This window comes from Amblyomma maculatum, chromosome 1, assembly GCF_055883805.1.
Source record: "Amblyomma maculatum isolate TAMU_Amacu chromosome 1, ASM5588380v1, whole genome shotgun sequence".
NCBI lineage: Eukaryota > Metazoa > Arthropoda > Arachnida > Ixodida > Ixodidae > Amblyomma > Amblyomma maculatum.
Genome location: NC_139344.1, coordinates 302,769,531 through 302,788,459, shown reverse-complemented (window position 1 = coordinate 302,788,459; position 18,929 = coordinate 302,769,531). Strand labels below are relative to the sequence as shown.

Below are 18,929 nucleotides of genomic sequence, written 5' to 3'. Positions count from 1 at the left end.
TCAAGCATATCTCATCACCACACTTGAATCAGTTCAAAATCGCGCCACGAGGTTCATTCATTTCGCTTATTCATACGACGACATCAGTGTATCAGCACTTAAAGCCCAATCAGATCTAACAGCTCTTGCTCATCGTCGTCGCGTTGCCTCTTTTTGTTTGTTTCAAAAGTTTTTTTACAGTTCACTTTGCCAACCACCCTACATATCCCATCGGCCATTCGCTCCAAGTATTTCGTCAACGGGCTCGTCACCTTTTCCGCATCCTTCTTTCTTCGGACTGCAACGGCCACAACGTAGCTGCCATCAAGTTTTCTAAACAATTCATGTAACCATTTCAATGATATCAACGTGATCACTAAAATCAATAATTTTTGTTTTCCCACCCCTATGTATTACCCCAACATGGGGTCTTTAAGGTAATAAAGTGAAGTGAAGCTTTGGTTTGTGGTGTTTAACGCCCCAAAGTGGCTATGAGAGACGCTGTAGTGGACGGCTCCAGAAATATCCACCACCTGATTCGCATCCTTGGGCGCAGCAGTCGAGTGCGGTAAAAAAGGAATATGTTAGCGCATCAAGATGGCCCACTGCGCATGTGATCGATGCGAGACGGCATGTAGCGGGGATTAAGGTAGCATCTTTTATGAAACAGATAAAAGCGAAATAAAAGGTCCGGCTGATAAAGTGCATTTTGACATGCATAATCAGGGGCAATAAAAAGCCCAGGAACCACAAGTACATTGCAGCGCTCACAAGTTGAGTCGCATATTCCTTATGAGGAACAGATGCAAGAGGTTGCTTTTTTTCCATATTCCCCCAAGATATGTAGGCTCAGGACATATTTATTCTCGATGCGAAAACAAGTCTGGCTGAAAACAGCGCAAAGTCCGTTCCTGCTGTCGTCGAAACCTATATATGTGCGCGCAGGTTCCCGAGTGAAACGCTGCCTGTCGACCCACATCCCAGGTTGCATCGTGAAGTTACAAAAATGTTATTTAGCTTCCATTAATGGTGCACGTTCTGTAGAAAATAAGACACCCTATAAATCAAACCAATATTGTAATTAAATGGCATTATAAACGCTACAAATAAACGTTTTGTCTTCCACTCATATAACGTTTGAATGCGAACTAGAAAATATCATGACAAATGCACTGGATCCCATTAACTTTGCACAAAGCCCTGTTTTTCGGTCGGCTTGTATCTCACCACTCAAGGGGTAGTTCAGAGGTATGTGCATCAATGGCATGATGCGCTCTATCGTGGAGCTCGCCATTCTTGGAATATACCTCCACCTGATATTTAAGATTGCTAATACTTAGGAGCCTGAAACAAAAATGATTGCTCTACTGCAGCAGTGCTACGTGACGCATGCTAAGAAATGCACACGTCATAGAAGCGCCATTCTCGCTCCGATTGCAGTGAGTGTTGGACGACGTCAGCGAGCGATTTTTTAAGGGTAGAGGTCAGCAGAGTCTGTGCGCGAACGGCGTTCATGTAACAGAGAAGGCCGAGACTTAGCGGAAAGTTGGCATCATGTCCCCGTAGAAAAGTACTTGCGCGCGAAGATGAGTGCCGAAAGTATGGATCCACGCAGACCTGCGCAATTTATCGGTGCAACCTCAAAGCGTTTCCCGCGGCTCTCACGCCCACTGTGCGCTAGCTGTTGCTAAATATTGAGGATAAAGAGAGCACCTGTCGAAGCCACGCCGTTCTCAAAACGTGCATACATTGGAGGCGTTTCTGCAAGACAACCCCAATTTTTGTCGCCCAGAAAAACAAGCCACCGCAAAGCGTGCACTATATGCGGCATCACCGCTTGGCTGCAATACGGGCTCTCTACAAAAGTTTCATGGAAGAAAACGGTTTTGGGGCTGTGAGCATACATTACTCACGTAAGAAACGGCTAACAATTTACTTTACTTTTCGCAGGTGCCTCCGTCGTCGTTGCTACACATCATCATCATCAGAAAATATGCTGGCTCAGGATGTTGATTTTCTGCAACAACGAAATGGCAAGGTAGACTGCTCAGCTACTTTCTAGGCTTCTAATCATCTTGCAAGAACATTTGCCAAATCATATCATGTAACGATTCGGCATCTCACATTATTGACAAAGAATAAAAAGTCATCAAATGAGTGCTACGTGTGCACTTGCAAACACTGGTCATCACTTGGCTGCCGCCAGTGTCCGTAAAAGGGGAGACACGCCCGTCCTTCGCGCAGTCACGTCGCACAATCGTCCTGAATGCGACCTTCGCTTGGACTGACGGCGCAGACACCGTGTACGCGCGTCGTGACGGCAGGCGTCAAGCGGCCCACTTGGTGAACATCAGTTCACGATAGGCGAACGTTCGGCACTTGCAAGCAGCACAGCTCCGATGTAGTCATAGGCGGCAACCACCTCTACAGGGCTGGTAAAATGCGTCCGGTTGCTGCTTAAAGTGCGCCGGGGGCCCATTACAAGATGGCCTAGATCAAGAAGTGACGAACTGGGGATAATATACCACCAACTGCACGCTATTATAGCCAGCACAGAGAAAGCCACAATGCAGCTCCGAGCAAGCATACTGAACGGCGGCCTTGGCTCGCCCGCGCTCACTTCACTTGGCCGCGAGTGGCTCGGAACGTCGATCACCACACGCGCTGCTTGTTTGTCAACACGCACACACAGGAGCGCGCGCGAGCTGCAGGCAACAGGCACGCGGAGGCCCCACGTGTGGTGCCTTCAACTCGCGCGGCGCCCGCCGGACTGTCCGGCCGCATTCCAGCAGCAAGCTCACGTGCGCTACTCACAGCCTGCGGGCGTCGGAGGGCAGAGGGTGCGGTACGGCGCGCAGGCCGCGATGGCTGCAATCCAGCGTGAGTCCCGTGCACCGGCAGGGGTCCGGGCAGCGCGACAGCTGCGGCTCATCGGCGGCGCTGCTCGCGAAGAACAGGCACAGCAGCAGCGCGGCCGCCATGCGGGCTCAAGCGACCACCATCGGCGACAAGCGTTCAGCCGTTCAGCCAGCGCAGCGGCACAACAGGCACAGAGCGCCGCGCACCGGTCACGCGGAGCGGCCTGCGCCGACCGCAGCGCCGAGCGCGGCGGCCCTCGCCGCCGCGGTCGATTCGCCTGAGGCTAACGCTAGAGCGCGCTAGTCGAGACCTCGAAATTGGGCTGCGGGAATACAAATTTAGTGGCATAAAGCTGCCTCATTCTGGACTAACGGAAGTCATTCCATTAGATTATCCGATCCAGACATTTGGTCGGAAAACAATCAAATTCGAGCGCACCATGCACTGGACCATCCGGAGATGTCAGAGAGAGTGTTACTATGTTTACCCCTCGAAACAATATTCGTCAGAGCAATGCCCACTGCAGTACCAAGCGTTGGTGCCCATAAAAAGCTGTCGCTCTTTTCAGCAGTGCATGCGCACATCTTGGAACAGGTGCCGGGGAACGACCAGGGCCAGATTAAGAAAAATTGCGGCCCTGGGCCAATGTAGAACAGCTTTCTCTTCCCTCGGAGGTCTATCCCCACCCTAGTAGTACAGATGGTTGAAAAAACGCACTGCGCTAAAAAAGACAACGCCTAAACACTTAAAGGTAGACACACAACTAAGTGTATATGAACAAACAGATGAGATATATATACAGAGAAACAAACAGATGCACCTGTGCGGAACCGCCAGATAGTCCGGTCCGCACAGGTGGATCTGTTTGTTTGTTTATATATATATATATATATATATATATATATATATATATATATATATATATATATATATATATATATAAACTGTTGTATACTTTCCTCAAGAGGAGAGTATACAACAGTTGCATCTTACCTGTACTGACCTATGGGGCTCAAACGTGGAGGGTTCTACTTAAGTTGAGGACAACGCAGAGGGCTATGGAAAGAAAAATGGTAGGGGTAACAATTACAGATAGGAAGCGTACAGAGTGGGTCAGAGAAATACCTCAAGTTACTGACATTCTAGTAGAAATCAAGAAGAAGGAATGGGCATGGGCAGGACATGTAATGCGAAGAGACTGGATTCCAAGGGAAGGAAAGCATAGCAGGGGGCGGCAGAAAGTTAGGTGGGCGGATGAGGTTAAGAAGTTCGCAGGGGTCAAGTGGATGCAGCTAGCACAGAACCGGGTTAATTGGAGAAATATGGGAGGGGCCTTCGCCCTGCAGTGATAGTCAGGCTGATGATGATGATATTCAAATAATCTTAGTTGTGAGTCTGCGCTTGTCCAGTTCTTTAAGTGTTTAGTCGTTGTCTTCTTTATCGCAGTGCGTTTTTTCAACTATGTCTATATACCAACTCGCCCAACTTTCTACCTTACTAGTAGTACATGAATTTCATTTTAAATCCACTAAATTTTAATAACTGACAAAATGCCAGCAATGCGACTCACGTGACAGTAAACGATTAGCATTTGTTTTACAGAACGCACAATACTATGCTACCTCTAACGCACAGACAGAAAGATAGCAATGGACTGGTCGGGAGGCAGTGTGGCATGTCATAAAATGTAATTACTCATTAGCGTCCACCTGAGTACCGCCGACGGCTAGAAGGAAGGCTACAGTTTCCTCAAACTTTCGTCCGGGGTTCGAACTGGGAACCACCGCCTTTCGGCCCCAGTCGCTCTACCAACTGGGCCAAGATGGCTAGTATTCAGATGGGTAATCACTCCCTTATTACAAATCTACTTCACCTTGGGGGATTTCCCTAAATACATTTTAAAACCTATATAGCATGTCCTTTCAATTAGTGACAAAGCACTCACCCGGACACCAGAGGCGAACAAGAATGTTGCCAACCATCCTTGTGGCTTGTGATTTGGCCTTAGGATCGTCCTGACGTGGATAACCGTGCCATCTGTCTAACGATGTCAAACTCTGGATGATTTTAGCGTGAAAGCAGTACTTCCCAGGGTGAAACCTGAACAAGAATGATGTGGTTTTCTATTTTTTATCTTTCCAGAGAGAAAAGACACATCCTGGAGAAGTTTAAGCTCTTAAAGCTGCTACCAACAGCTTGACAGGAGCCGAAGAGCCTGTATTGGTGTATTATTATCCTGTATTATTATCCAGCGACAGAACGTGCTATGAACTGGGTAAAAATGAACAAATTTTTGAAAGTTTAAAACCAGCATAACCAAATTATGAACAGATGTCAGAAGTACGTTTGCAAATTCAAAGTGAGTATGAATATGTTCGGTCAATAAGAAAACAAGCGGGCAGAAAACAACCATTCAGAAAGCATATGTATTTGTAAAAGTTCACAGAGGCATAAGCAAGCAAGCTATACACTCACAAAATATGTTTTAAGCTCATTTGGGCTCATATTAGCTTAAATGCAGCGCAACTCGGACGAAAAAGAAACCTTTCGGAGCGAGTTCGATCCCAGAAATTTCTCCTGGGAAGCAAGGAACGTCGTAGCTGTACCGCTTTTCCTTTTTTCATATTTATAAACATGGTTGTGCACAGAAGGGGCCCTATATCACAAATGAAGCGTGGTGGCTAGGGTGTTTTAATTCGATTCATACATAATGCATGCATTATTTCGATGCATACATGATGTTCGAGCACTTAAAACGCATCTTTTTGGATGGAAAAACGTTCCTTTATAGAGCTATGCTGCGAATTCCGTCTTTAGGAGCCCCGGAGAGCGATACCTTCTGGCTGCTGGGTGCTTATCCATGGCTGCAGCATAGAAAGCATGTATTTCTTGTCGGCGTTATGCTGCTTTTGCCCAGCCTAATGTGCAAGGCCTGCACATTAGGTTTAAGGTCTGCAAAAACAATCGAAGATAATGCACGAGTAGGTCCCTGGGCATCGTCACTCCTAAGTGAGTGCCAGTCATATAACCAGAAATCGGTGTTGGCGACAAAAGCAGTTACCTACCACAGGAGGCGGGGCCGTCTCCATAGCTGCAGGAGCAGACGATGCGCGTCTCTTTGTTCCGAAATTAGGTGATTTGGACAGTAAGTGACATGAAAGTTCTGTGCGGACCGTGCCAGTCACATTTAAAGGGAGCGCTTTTCCCGCGGCTACCGATGCGCCGCCGCTTTACCACTTCCCTCTCCCCTCTCGTTCCGTGATAACCGGTCCCGCGCGGGGGCTATAAAGGGAGGCTCATGCCATCGCTTTTGGCTCTTGATTCTCTTGAATCCTGGATCTCCCGCTGACCACTGCCGGGCTGCTCTTCCGGCAACGACGGGAGAGCAGCCTCCCGGCAACCTCCTGCATTGGCATATGGACGGACCCCTATTGGGAGATAAAAGAAGTTTCTTCTACGGCTCGCTGCGTGTGCGTCTTGCTTCTCCATCGGGCAGAGGAATCACCCACAAAATTGCACCCAACTGGGGCTGAATTAGCATCCATGTGGACGATTACTCTGCCGACGTGGGAGCGCACGGCAAGGCTCACGACGAGCCGGTCCTTTTTGTGATAGGTGCGACGCCATTTTTACTTTAGGGTTATCGTGTGTGTGCAGGAGGCGGAATGTAGTATAGTGGCGTTTGTACAGTGTTTTAATTTTGATTTGGGGTATGCGTGTGTTTTTTATTGTCGGGTGGTTTGTGTTTGAATTTAGATTTTTAGCATATGTTAGTTTTACGAAGTGTTGTCGCCACCATTAGCCTTTTTGACTAGCCTCCTGACGCGGGCTAGGTGGTAGTCGTGCGCGGGCAGTTCTGCGCCTCCCGGCCGGCCTTAGTTGTTCAGTGAGAATGCAGCCGAGGAAAGACGTGGCAGATAGGACCGCGGTTTTGGGTGCCGGAGCATCCGGGAGCGAGGCAAGGGACGGGGCAGAGCCCGCACAGGTTCCCGACGCAGCCGATCTTATGCAGCACATGACCGCAATGTTGGCTGTGTTGGCCCGTTAGCTCGATTCGGTGGCTAGCGCCAACCAAGCCGCAGCTGCGGCGACAGTTTCGCGTCCGCGGATAAATGTTGAGGCTCCCTCCATTTCAGCTACACGGACGTGAACTCAGTCCACGAGTCTTACAAGAGCTCGAGGATTATCAGACGGCACTGGTTTCCCCAGACGACGTGGTGCTAGCGCAGGTAATTCTCGTAGCACTTGTTGAGAGCGCGGCGCAATGGAGACGCTGCCAACCGGACTTCCAGTCAATGGCAGACTTCACAGATCGCTTCCGCGCCGAGTTCTTGCCCCCCCCCCCCCCCTCGATTACGAGCGCCGGATACTTGAGGAGCTCACTCTGCGCACACAGCACCCAGAGGAGAGCCTCCTTGAGTATGTACGCGCAATGCAGGAGCTCTACAAGAGGGCAGAATCCACGGCAACCGACCTTGAACAGGTCGCGCGCGTGATCAGGCAATGCCATCCGCGTTTCAAGCCGTATTTGCGGGGACGTGGTTTTGCAAACCTCCAGGCCCTAGCACAGGAAGCGAAGGTAGTACAGGCAGATTTACTCGCTGAATTGCGCTACCAGCCACCCCCCAGGCCAGCCGAATCGCTAGAGCCGGGATGCGCCTAGGCCGGAGGCCAGGACTCCGTGCCGATGACGGTAGGGCAGGAAAGGCCAGCGGAAGGCTCCGCTATTCCTCGCGCTCTTGACCCCTACGCGTTTGAGCAGCGGCGTCGAGCTGGGCTCGTAAGCGACGTCCGCGTAGGCGCGGAGAGAGAGAAAAGACGTCTCCAACCGCTTCGTGGAACGCGAAATCCCCCGACCGCGCGGCAGGTGAACGATCGGCTTTGCTGGAATTGCAACCAGCCGGGCCACGTGGCACGAGAGTGTCAAGCAGGGAAACGCAGGGGTATGCAGGGAAACGCGGACCGCAGGCGGCGATAATTGGTAACACCAGCCTGTCGGCGGGAGAATTTCGGGGTAGCCATGGCGGAAAAAGGGAAATCTATTCCCGCGTCACCGGGCGACCGCACCGGCGGCGCAGAGGCTTTTGTCCCCATCGCCTGTACAGCGCAAGGAATGCTTACGTGCTGAAGCCCTTTTATGCAGTTAGCTGGTCAAAGCTACTCTGCACTCGTTGACACGGGCTCAACGCCTCTGACGACGTGTTCGAGGCCTGCCGTAGATGTAACATCCGTGTCAGGCCAGCCGAAACCCCTTTGAGCAACCGAGACGGCAAAAGCGGAGGGAGCAGTGCGTCTCCTGGTGTGCTTTGACGGCAGAAAGCGGAGGCATCGCTTCGTCTATCTGCCCGGATTAGCCATACCAGTTATTCTGGGAAGAGATTTTCTTTCGAGCGAAGGCATTGTGCTCGACATGGGGGAGAACGGCTATCGCTACAGCCCCTTCACCCCCCTCATTCCCTTTGTTAGCGCACTCAGGCAAGAATGCACCGCCCAGCGGGCGAGCGTCCAGGCTTGTGTGGCAGGCGGCTCCCCCGCGACGCTGAAAGGTAGCCCATTAGAAGCAATTATCGCGTTTTTCTCAAGACACGGTAATCATCACCGAAGGCTTGTGGAAACTTTACTCCCGTTTTCGGATTGCTTCAAAAAGAAATCAGGCAGGACCGACTTGCTTCAGCACGAGATCGAAACGGGTGACGCGCGCCCTTTCAGATGTAACCCGCGGCCGTTAAGCGCGCATAAGAGACAGCTTCTCGACAGCGCCCTTGACGAGATGATAGATACCGGCGCGGTGAGACCCTCACAAAGTCCCTGGGCGTCCCCAGTGGTTCTAGCGCCAAAGAAAGATGGTTCGGTCAGGCTGTGTGTTGATTATCGAAAGCTCAACTCACTGACGCCTACGGTTGCGTACCATTTCCAGTCGATCGCTGGCTGTGATGTACGCGTTAGGGAACGCAAGGTTCTCACAGTCCTGAATGCAAGCAGAGGGTACCTGCAGATTGAGGTGGCGGAAGGTGACATACAGAAAACCGCATTCACCTGCCACCGCGGGCTCTTCGAATTTACTCGACTCCCGTTTGGTTTGTCTAATGCCCCGAGTGCGTTCATGCGTTTGATGGACATTGTGCTGGGCGATGCAAGGTTCAACTACACGATGGCGTACCTCGGCGACGTCGGGATATTCTCACAGTCGTTCGAAGAGCACCTCATTCACCTGAATTCCGTTCTTGAAAGAATGAGACGTGCAGGTCTAACGATCAACACAAAGAAAGTGCAGTTGGACTCAAAGAGAGTGAACCTCTTGGGCTTTGTGGTTGATAATGGCACTTTGAGACCGAACGATGACAAACTGCAGAAAATTATGAACTACCCCTGCCCGATGGACGTGAAAACCTTGCGAAGGTTTTTGGGAATGGTTGCTTTCTACAGGCAATTCATCCTTCGTTGTTAAGAGCTAGCAATGTCGTTGAACCAGCTGTTGCGGAAAGGATCGAAGTGGGTCTGGGGCAAGGAACAGAATGACGCATTTGTTACCTTGGCTCACGCGATAGCGAATACCGCTAGTTTGCGCCTCCCCGACCTGAACAAGCAGTTTGTCTTGCAGACAGATGCTAGTGATGCCGGTGCAGGAGCTGTTTTGTTGCAGGAACACGAGGGCAAGCTGCGCCCTGTCGCGTTCGCTAGCCGCACGCTCACATCGGTGAAGCGGAATTACTCCGTGACAGAAAAGGAATGCCTGGCGATAATGTTCGCATTGTCAAAGTTCGACCTAGACGGAGCGGTTTTCACCGTGCAGACAGATCACCAGGCACTTTCGTGGTTGAGGCTGAAAAACCCCGCAGGCACTGATGTTGCAACGTTACGCGTACGCCATTGAGTACCGCCGGGGCAGCATGAATAAGGTGCATTTTGAAGCTAGCGCGAAAAACGAGGACCAAGAGTAGGACACAACACGAGCGCTTTTTCACCGCATAAATAGCTATATGAATGAATAAGGTGGCCGATGCTTTATCGCGCGCACGGGAGTAGTTGAGAGAGTTAGCTTGTCGGAGACGTATGACGTTTGCCGGAGACGTACAGACGTAGACGTATACGACGCCTACTGCGCATGCGGGCAAACTACCGATACGTACAGGCGCTGGAGACGTACTCCGGAGACGTATGCGCGTGACGTCCAGCTTGCCGTAATCTCGCGAGATCTCACGAGATTTCAGCAGCCATGGAGCCAAGCCGCCAAGCGCCGATGGGATGGTGCTACGAGTGCTTGTAGAGTGCTGCTGTGCGCAACGGGCCACATAGTTCTCCCGTGTTCACATAGTTTTCCCAAGAATCCCGAAGGAAAAAAAAAAGGAATGGTGTCATCAAATGCTGCAATACCCTTGCCCGTGCCAAGAAAACATCATGCGCAAGCGTTTCAGTGCGGCGGACGACCAGCAAGTGGCTCGAGATCGCCACCATCCTGTACATACACTGTACAGCGCAGGGAGAAGGCGCCGTCCAAAGAAGTTGCAACGATTTCTAGGGATCCGCCGACGGCGAACGAGCGCTCGCTCCGTTTCGCAATGAAGGCGTTCGCAAAGGCCCTTGAAAGCCATCCAGCGAAAGAAAAAAAAAATGATTCTGGTAAGTCACTACCCACTACCTTCTCTGTTCAGATGAGCGGACAAGACAGCGGACTGTCCGAACGGAACACTTAGTTGTCATATGTGACGAAAACGGCACTTTCGAGTAGCTCGGAATGGCAGTGACTCGGCGCCTGCCGATCGCGTGCGCTCCGAGTAGGAGTGGTGGTGGATGATGCTTTCCCACGATACATACGGCCCGCCCGTCTGAACACCGCCTAGTCGATTGCTGGGGAATAGCAGCGCAAAGTAAAAAGCCACTTACATTGTGCGAATTAGATACATGATATTTCAGCATTTTTGCTAAGGATGGCTCGAGTTGCATAATATAATACACGTCGTGTAGCTGCATGTAAATGTGCACAGCCACCAGGAGCCACAATAAATGAAAACTGTTTGCAAGATGATTTGCTTTATCTTCTCAGACAATTGTCTGACACCATTACCTAACAGCACATGCTGAATGCAGTGCCACAGCCAAATATTGCAAGAGGTCTTTTCATTTTTTTTTTTTTGCTCCAAGCTTATGAACTTGTGTTCCTGTGTCAGCACGTGAAATGAAGTGTGCCAATATTTTATGCTGTTGAACAAAACATTCCGGCACTGGAAGTCCTATGTGCATTTACAAGTCGCAGAGGCTGAACTGGTTTGCTCATTGTGTTATAAAAACACCTGAAAATTAAAAAAGGATCCTTGTTAAGCACCATTGCATTGAATGAAGGCAACAGTTTCTGCATCGTGGCACGTTTCCAGTGCCCTGGCGCACCTTTCAGCTGCACAATTAGATCCTATATTATGTTGGCAATTAACAAACATCTGTGACTCATATGGTTATTCCCTTTCAGATGAAAATGAGCCTGCAAGTGCCTGAATGACATGGTGCGCAGAGAGACGCATGATGATGAAAGCAATCATGACAACTCCCGGGATAGTAAGCGACAACACTTCTTATATTATTTTCTTCAATGTTCTTGTTGAACATGTTACAGCTATTTACTGCAATGTTCAGTCTTGATTCTCTTACTGCAGTAGCCAGAGTGCTAAAGTAAGCTCGTGCATGTATCATTAAAGTGTTATGCCACACTGTTGTCGTGTATGTGCCGGAAAACAGCCCAAGATCTCATGGCTGCAGAAATAATTATTTCTTTCATTTGTTTGCTTGCTTCCATGGCACAGCCACAAGTCTGCACAATGCGGAGCCGCTGCCGTCAACACCAAGCCTGCAGTCAGTGCCACTGAGGGGTGAGGACATATTTACGTTATTTTGAGCAGCACCAATTTGTAAAACGTGTTATTTATCTCAATGCCTTAACAACTTATTAAAGTTTAAAACTCAAGACTGCTTAGTACAACTGCGCTAGAATCTAGTTGTTAGCTTTTGCATTCATGCCAAAACTATGCTCGGACCAGCAGCAGCAACAGTGCATTATACAAAATGCAATGGTTTATGAAAGCAGTGATAAATGAAATAAATGAGTAGGAAAACAAATTATTCACAAATTTTCATGTTCATGGTGCACACTCACGAGACCATTGCAATGTTTAGTGCATTGTTATGCTTGTCTCAGACTGAATGGAAGGAAGGAACAGCTCAAACGGACGGGACGTGTAGGAAGGCGGGACAGACACATGAGCTGACTAACAACCAAATGGTTTATTGCGACACAAATAGCAATATATAGCAAACAGCCAAAGCGCACAAGAAGAATCAATTTACGACACAATCATGGTCCTGATATCGCATAGCAATGATCAAAACCGTCCGCGATTAAGATACGTGAGCTCTTGTGGGAATAGAGCAACGGACGGTTGGCTGACACACGTGTCACCAAGTTCGTGAATGTGAAAAGCCTCAGATATGAGGCGTGAGGTCAAATCTTTATATTTGGCGATAATTGTGGTTTGGTTCAAAAGCGCCTCACAGTCCTTGATGGAATGAATGACTATGTTACTTCGGCATGACTGGTTTTCTGTCTTTGGCGTGTTCGCGCAGTCTATCATTAACGCACCGCCAAGTTTCCCCGGCCTTCCTTCCAAAGTTGAGAGATTTCGCGAAGGCAAATAAAGATGAAGGAAAGTACAGTTTTTCTTATAACAAACTAAAACTAGACGGCAGCATCTACAGATATGACGCGTCCTGTGACCGTGTCGTAGAACTTAAGCAAAGCCAACGCTGTTCTGATGTTCATCAAGAAAAGTGATTTCAGAACCAACTCGGTTAGCAAACTCGGTCCGTTGTCATTCCTTCTTGCTAATTTCCGCAGCCTTCTACCAAAACAGGATGACTTGCTGTCTCTAATTGACACGTGCGATGCAAATGTTATTTTGGGGACAGAAACATGGCTTAGCCCAAGCATCTCCGACTCGGAACTTTCTGTTTCAAATGCATTTACAATTTATAGAAAAGATCGCATTGGCGCTAAAGGAGGCGGTGTTATGATCGCAGTGTCACATTCGGTACCATCTACTATGGTCGATGTAGATTCAGAGCTGGAAATTTTATGGGTGAATATCGGTCTGGGCTTTAAGAAAATCTTAGTTGGCGCCTGCTACAGGCCGCCTAACTCCAGTTCTGACTTCACGGATAGTCTTCATGATACTATCGCTAAAGTTCAGTCGTTGTTCCTAAATGCTGTGTTAGTTCCGGCAGGCGATTTTAATTATCCCGGCATCAACTGGACTTCAAACACTGTCCTCAGTGAGTGTACAAATAAAAGTGAATGTATAAAAATGCTTGATTTTCCCCCCTTTTTTTTTGCTTACAACAACTTGTGACTTCGCCAACTCGTGACACTGCCGTTTTAGACCTGTTTTTCATGAACCACCCTGCGCATTCGACAACAATGGTTACTGATAAAATAAGTGACCATTTTGCCGTTCATGTTAATCTCTCCCTCGAAGTCGAGAAATGCGACCGTGCAAAGAAAAAAAATATATGATTACAGACGGGCAGACGTTGAAAATATGACGACAATGCTGGTCGATTTCTCGTCTTTTTATCTCGATGGATTCGAGAAACGGTCGATCAACGACAATTGGGTATTGCTTCGTGATAAACTTCTTGAATGTCAGTACGCATGTGTGCCTGTGTTAGAAATAGCCCCTTGTCATCGTAACCCATGGTTCACGACAATAATTAGGCGCAGTATACGCAAAAAGAAACGCCTATACAGGCATGCAGCTGTCTCGGACTCGGAGCAGCGTTGAGAGGCTTATCATGCGCAGTCTCTTCTCGTGAAAAAACAGATAAAAGAAGCTAAAGATGCTTTCTTTAATACTGAAATTGCTAGCATGATGCAGAATGATCCGAATAAATTTTGAAAGGTTGTAAAACCCAATTCTTCTAACGCTCTCCCGAGTTTAGATATAGATGGCATGCCAATCGACGAAACTCTTTTGGCGAATCAATTCAATGTGTATTTTAGTACTGTTTTTACTGATGAAGAGTCTTTTTCCGACACGGGAATTCTGGAATCTGTTGGTCACTCCATGAATATCACTGTTTCCTGTCATGGGGTAGAGTGTGCCATTGACCGTTTGCCTTCCAACTCTAGTCCCGGACCCGATGGAATTTCCACAAAACTGTTAAAACCATCCAAACACATCTCCGGACCCCTGCTGTGCAGGCTGTTCCAGTACTCCCTCGACAAAGGCAAATTGCCTAATGGTTGGAAAATTGCTCATGTCATTCCTGTCTTTAAGTCTGAAGACAAAAATTCACTTTACAATTACAGGCCTATTTTGCTCACTTGCGTTTCATGTAAACTCCTTGACCACATTATAGCCTCTCAAATTATGCAGTACCTTGTAAATTCTAAGCTCATCTCTTCTAATCAGCACGGGTTTCAACGTGGACGTTCCTGCGAATCGCAGCTGTTTGAGTTGGTCACTGATCTTCACCATTCTGTTCATTCGACTCATCCCATTGATGCCATCTTTATTGATTTCGCTAAAGCCTTCGATCGCGTTCCTCACTTCCGCCTAATCCATAAACTTAATGCAATGAATTTATCCCCTGGGGTCATTGACTGGATCAAGGATTTTTTAACTGATCGCTCTCAGTCTGTCATCATTAACAAAAATGCCTCTGCTCCTGTCTCAGTGAAATCGGGTGTACATCAGGGTTCCGTCTTAGGACCGATCCTTTTCCCCTGTACATAAATGACCTACATTATAACATTGCCTCTAGTACTCGTTTGTTTGCAGACGATTGTGTCATTTACCGTCCCATTAAAAGCCCTCGTGACCACATTATCTTACAGGATGACTTAAACGTTATTTCTGACTGGTGTAAAACGTGGCTAATGCAAGTAAATACTGACAAAACTAAAGCTCAAACGTTTTCTAAAAGGCGACGCGTTGTCCGTCATACCTATTTCATTGGAAACGATGCCATTGAACATGTATCATCCATTAAATACCTAGGAGTACATTTATCTTCTGACCTTACTTGGAATACTCACATTGAACACATTATCAACAAGGCCGCTAGAACATTAGGCTTTCTAAAACGCACTCTCTATCAAGCTAATGAAAAAACGAAACTCCTAGCCTATGCAACACTTGTCAGGTCTCAGCTTGAATATGCATCCATCATTTGGCACCCTCATCAAGCTTACTTAGCAAACTCCATTGAATCTCTACAGAGTAAAGCAGCCAGGTTTATTGCCCACGATTATTCCTACCCAACTAGCGTAAACAGTATCAAGCAACGATTTAATTTATTGCCCCTTGAGACTAGGCGACGAAATGCCCGCCTATCTTTCATGCACAAACATATCATGGTTCATCAGACTTTCGAAAAACTTTCCTTCGCCCTGCCCCCCACATATCTGCTCGCGTAGACCATCCATTTAAAATCAACCCCGTACATGCGCGCACAAATCTGTTTAAATATTCACCACTGCTATTTGCTATTTCACAAGGGAACAGTTTGCCAGCAGATGTCGCTACCATACCTGACCATAGTTCATTCCTCAAGGCTTTGGAGGGAATTGAATGTTAAACTGACTTAACTTTCTTAATAATATTTTGCAATGCTCATTACTTTTTTTCTTTGATGTGTAGTGCTGTGTTATTTCTTGTTCATTTCAGCCTACTGCTTGGTATTAAGCGCGCGCATACCTCGTTTCTTCAGAGCATGTAAAATTGCTTAGGTCATATAACTACTGTATAAAAAAAAGGAAAAATAGCGACCTGAATTGTTTTTTTTTTTCCTCTCTGATCCTTAAGTGCAATTGTTACTTATGTGCCTGTTATAACCAACTTTGTTCATGTGACTCCTCCCCCCATATGTAATGCCTGAAAGGGTCTTTAGGGTATATAAATAAATAAATAAATAAATAAATCCGAATCCAAATCCAAATCCACTTTATTTCCAACCTACAAGTTGGGGGCCCCCAGGGAAAAAGCTGTAGACAGCTTGACTGGGCCCTGGGGGCCTACAGGCAGCATCTCGCAGAGGATTTCACAACACAGTAAAAAAATGGATATGTACATGAGATCAAAATCAAAAGAATTATACACACATCAGATATCAGAAATGAATATGAACATCGCAGTATTTATTCATTGCCTCATCATAAAATTTGTTAATTCGTGTCTAAATGTGTTAAGCGGGGCAGTAAAGTCAATGTGGGCTTTAAGTTCATTATAAAGTGATGGTATGCGGTAGTCAAGAGTGGCCCGGCCATAATTTGTTCGTGTATGTGGCACTGGCGTTAGTTCCCTGCGTAAGCTGTAAGCATGCAAGGGACGGTGCGTATCATTGGGAAGGTTACGTTTATGCATATAGAGAGACAGTTTGTAATCATATAATTTAGTTGCTTTAAGCATACTATGTTTAGTAAACAAGGGATCAGTAGATAGCTGGCTAGGGTTTCCATAAAAGTTTTCAAGAATTCGTAGCACCTTTTTTTGTGGCCGCTCGAGTTTATTATAACTATGGATGGTTGTAACTCCCCAAACTAAAATGCAATATGAAAGACGAGAGTAGAAATTAGCAAAATATATTGCTTTTTTGAGCCTCACTGGAAGTAATTCTCTCAGCTTATAGAGACAGCCAACTGTTTTGCTTAATTCTATCGCCAGCTTGCTAACATGTGTATTCCACGACATGGTTTCTTCAAACCAGACGCCTAAAAAATTTTCTGAAGTTGCACGCTGCAACGCTGTACCTTGAAAGTTTAGGACTAGCTCAGTGTCACAGGCTTTGTTATAAGGCTTGAAAATAATATATTTAGTCTCTTTAACATTCAAGGTTAATCTGTTTTTATGCAACCACTCTTCAAGTTTGATCAAATAACTATTTATGACAGTGTGCAATTGGGTTACGGTTTGTGCGGAGAAAAAAATATTTGTGTCATCAGCGTACATGACCAGTTTCGGTGAAAGAGGCAAATTGCACATATCATTAATATACAAAATGAACAACAAAGGTCCCAGGATCGATCCCTGAGGTACACCATGTCTTACTGTTGTAATCGAAGAAGTCAGGTCATTAACTTTTACACACGTTTTCTGTCTGAGAGGTAACTTGTGATAAGATCAAGAGCAACACCACGTATGCCATAATCTTGCAACTTTGGGAGTGATATATTATGGTTTACACAGTCAAATGCTTTTCTGAGGTCAATGAATAAACCTACAGTGAATTTTTTGCTATCCATATTTTTAAGTATTTCATCTTTGATTTGTAATAAGGCCATTTCAACTGATTTTCCTTTCTGGAAGCCGTACTGCGATTCACTGATAGCATGGTATTTAGTAAGAAAATTTGTAAGTTGAGCATTAATAACATTCTCAAAAACCTTAGAAAATATGGGCAAAACGGATATTGGGCGATAGTTTGATATATCACTAATACTTCCACCTTTGTGGACCGGGGTTATACGCGCTTGTTTAAGGTCAGAAGGAAATATACCAGTTTTAATCATTTGATTGATTATAAATGCGAGTGGTTTGGCTATAATAGGTGCTACATGTTTAATAGGGACACTGCTCAGGCCATCTAGTCCAGCCGCGACATTCTTTCGAATTCTGGCCATGAAACTGATGACTTCTTGGGAAGTAACTGGGGAGAGCATAACTGAATTCTCAAGCCTTGGGCGAAGTCTCGAAAACGAATTAGTACAGTCTCTGTTTGGGGAAACGTATTCGCCAACATTAGCAAAAAACTCATTCATTGTGTCCAATGCCTCTATATCAGTCTTCCCATCAGAAAAAGCTGCAATATTAAGAGGACACTTAGCTTTAAGGTTATTGGTCAAATTACTGACTTCCTGCCATAGCTTTCTTGGGTTGTTGTATATCTCAGCAAACAGACACTGATAGTAGTAAGTTTTTGCAGTCCTTAAATCAGCATTTAATTTATTACGGAATGTCTTGTATTGTTTTAGTAGGATAGTGTCACGTGATCGGAGGAAAGAATGGTACATTTTGTTTTTTACTTTTATTCTCTTATGCAGGGTGGTCGTAATCCAAGGCTTGCGTATTTTTTTTCTTCGGTTAGACTTGTGCACCAAGGGAAAATGTTTCTCATAGCAGGCCTTGAATATACCCAGGAAAAGACTGTATGCTTTACTAGGATCGCATTTGGCGTAGACACCTTCCCACTGAATATTTTCTATTTCAGTGTAAAATTTCTCGAGCGAAGCAGAGCTAATGCCCCGATAAGTAGAGCTAAAAGTGACTTTCTGCTTGACGATCACTGTCGGCAAACATGTAAAAATTGGGAGGTGGTCACTGATATCAAGGGAAAGCACAGCTGATAAGCACTGGCCACAAGATACATTGGTGATGCAGATATCTAGAAGTGTGGCACTGGTATCGGTGCCAGAAGTGTGGCACTGGTACAATTGTAATAAACCAACCAGCCCGACAAAGCCCTCTTCTTGCCTCAGGCTGTTTTGAACCTACACTCCATTTGGTGGCATAACTGAGTCTTCGAGTTAAGAGAAAGTGGCGTTTCGAAGATGAGAGAACAAAAACAATGAAATTTGATTGCACCTCTGCAGACTTATGTACATACTTCAAATGTCTTAAGAGCAAAAGGTCAAAACCAAGGAGTTCATAGCAATGATAGGCTATTGAACCTCTTGCCCAGGGCCGGTATTGTCTTTTTTTTTTACTCCACAAGAAACCTTTAAACAATCAATCCAGCCCTCTCACAGAACTTTGGCCAATAAAACACGGCACATCTCTCCGGGTCAATCAGCCAGTCAATCAAACAGTATTAGTAAGCAATGTTCCTGCAGTCAGACCTTGGGAACTGGCGAGGAGACATAGAAACTCCCTTTTTCACTTCGATAGTGTAGCAATAGTCGAACAAGGGTTCTGTCTGCCAGAAAAACACAGGGCATGTCTGATGTCACACACAGCGGATCAAAACAGCATCTGTAGAACTCAACTCCCAATGGATCAGTGTAATGGTTTTATGGCCATGTCCCTTCTCCCAAACAGCCACCGTATCTT

General features: G+C 46.5%; 1 protein-coding gene across 1 annotated transcript in view; it reads right to left on the bottom strand.

The window, feature by feature from the left end:
* Nucleotides 1-3,016, bottom strand: part of sli (slit guidance ligand) — a 793,209-nt gene extending 790,193 nt beyond the window's left edge. Inside the window, exon 1 of the mRNA XM_084583167.1 lies at nt 2,794-3,016. Coding sequence (XP_084439293.1) covers nt 2,794-2,960 — 167 coding nt within the window. The 5' untranslated portion in view covers nt 2,961-3,016. The remainder of the gene's footprint in view (nt 1-2,793) is intronic.
* Nucleotides 3,017-18,929: the final 15,913 nt, after the last annotated feature.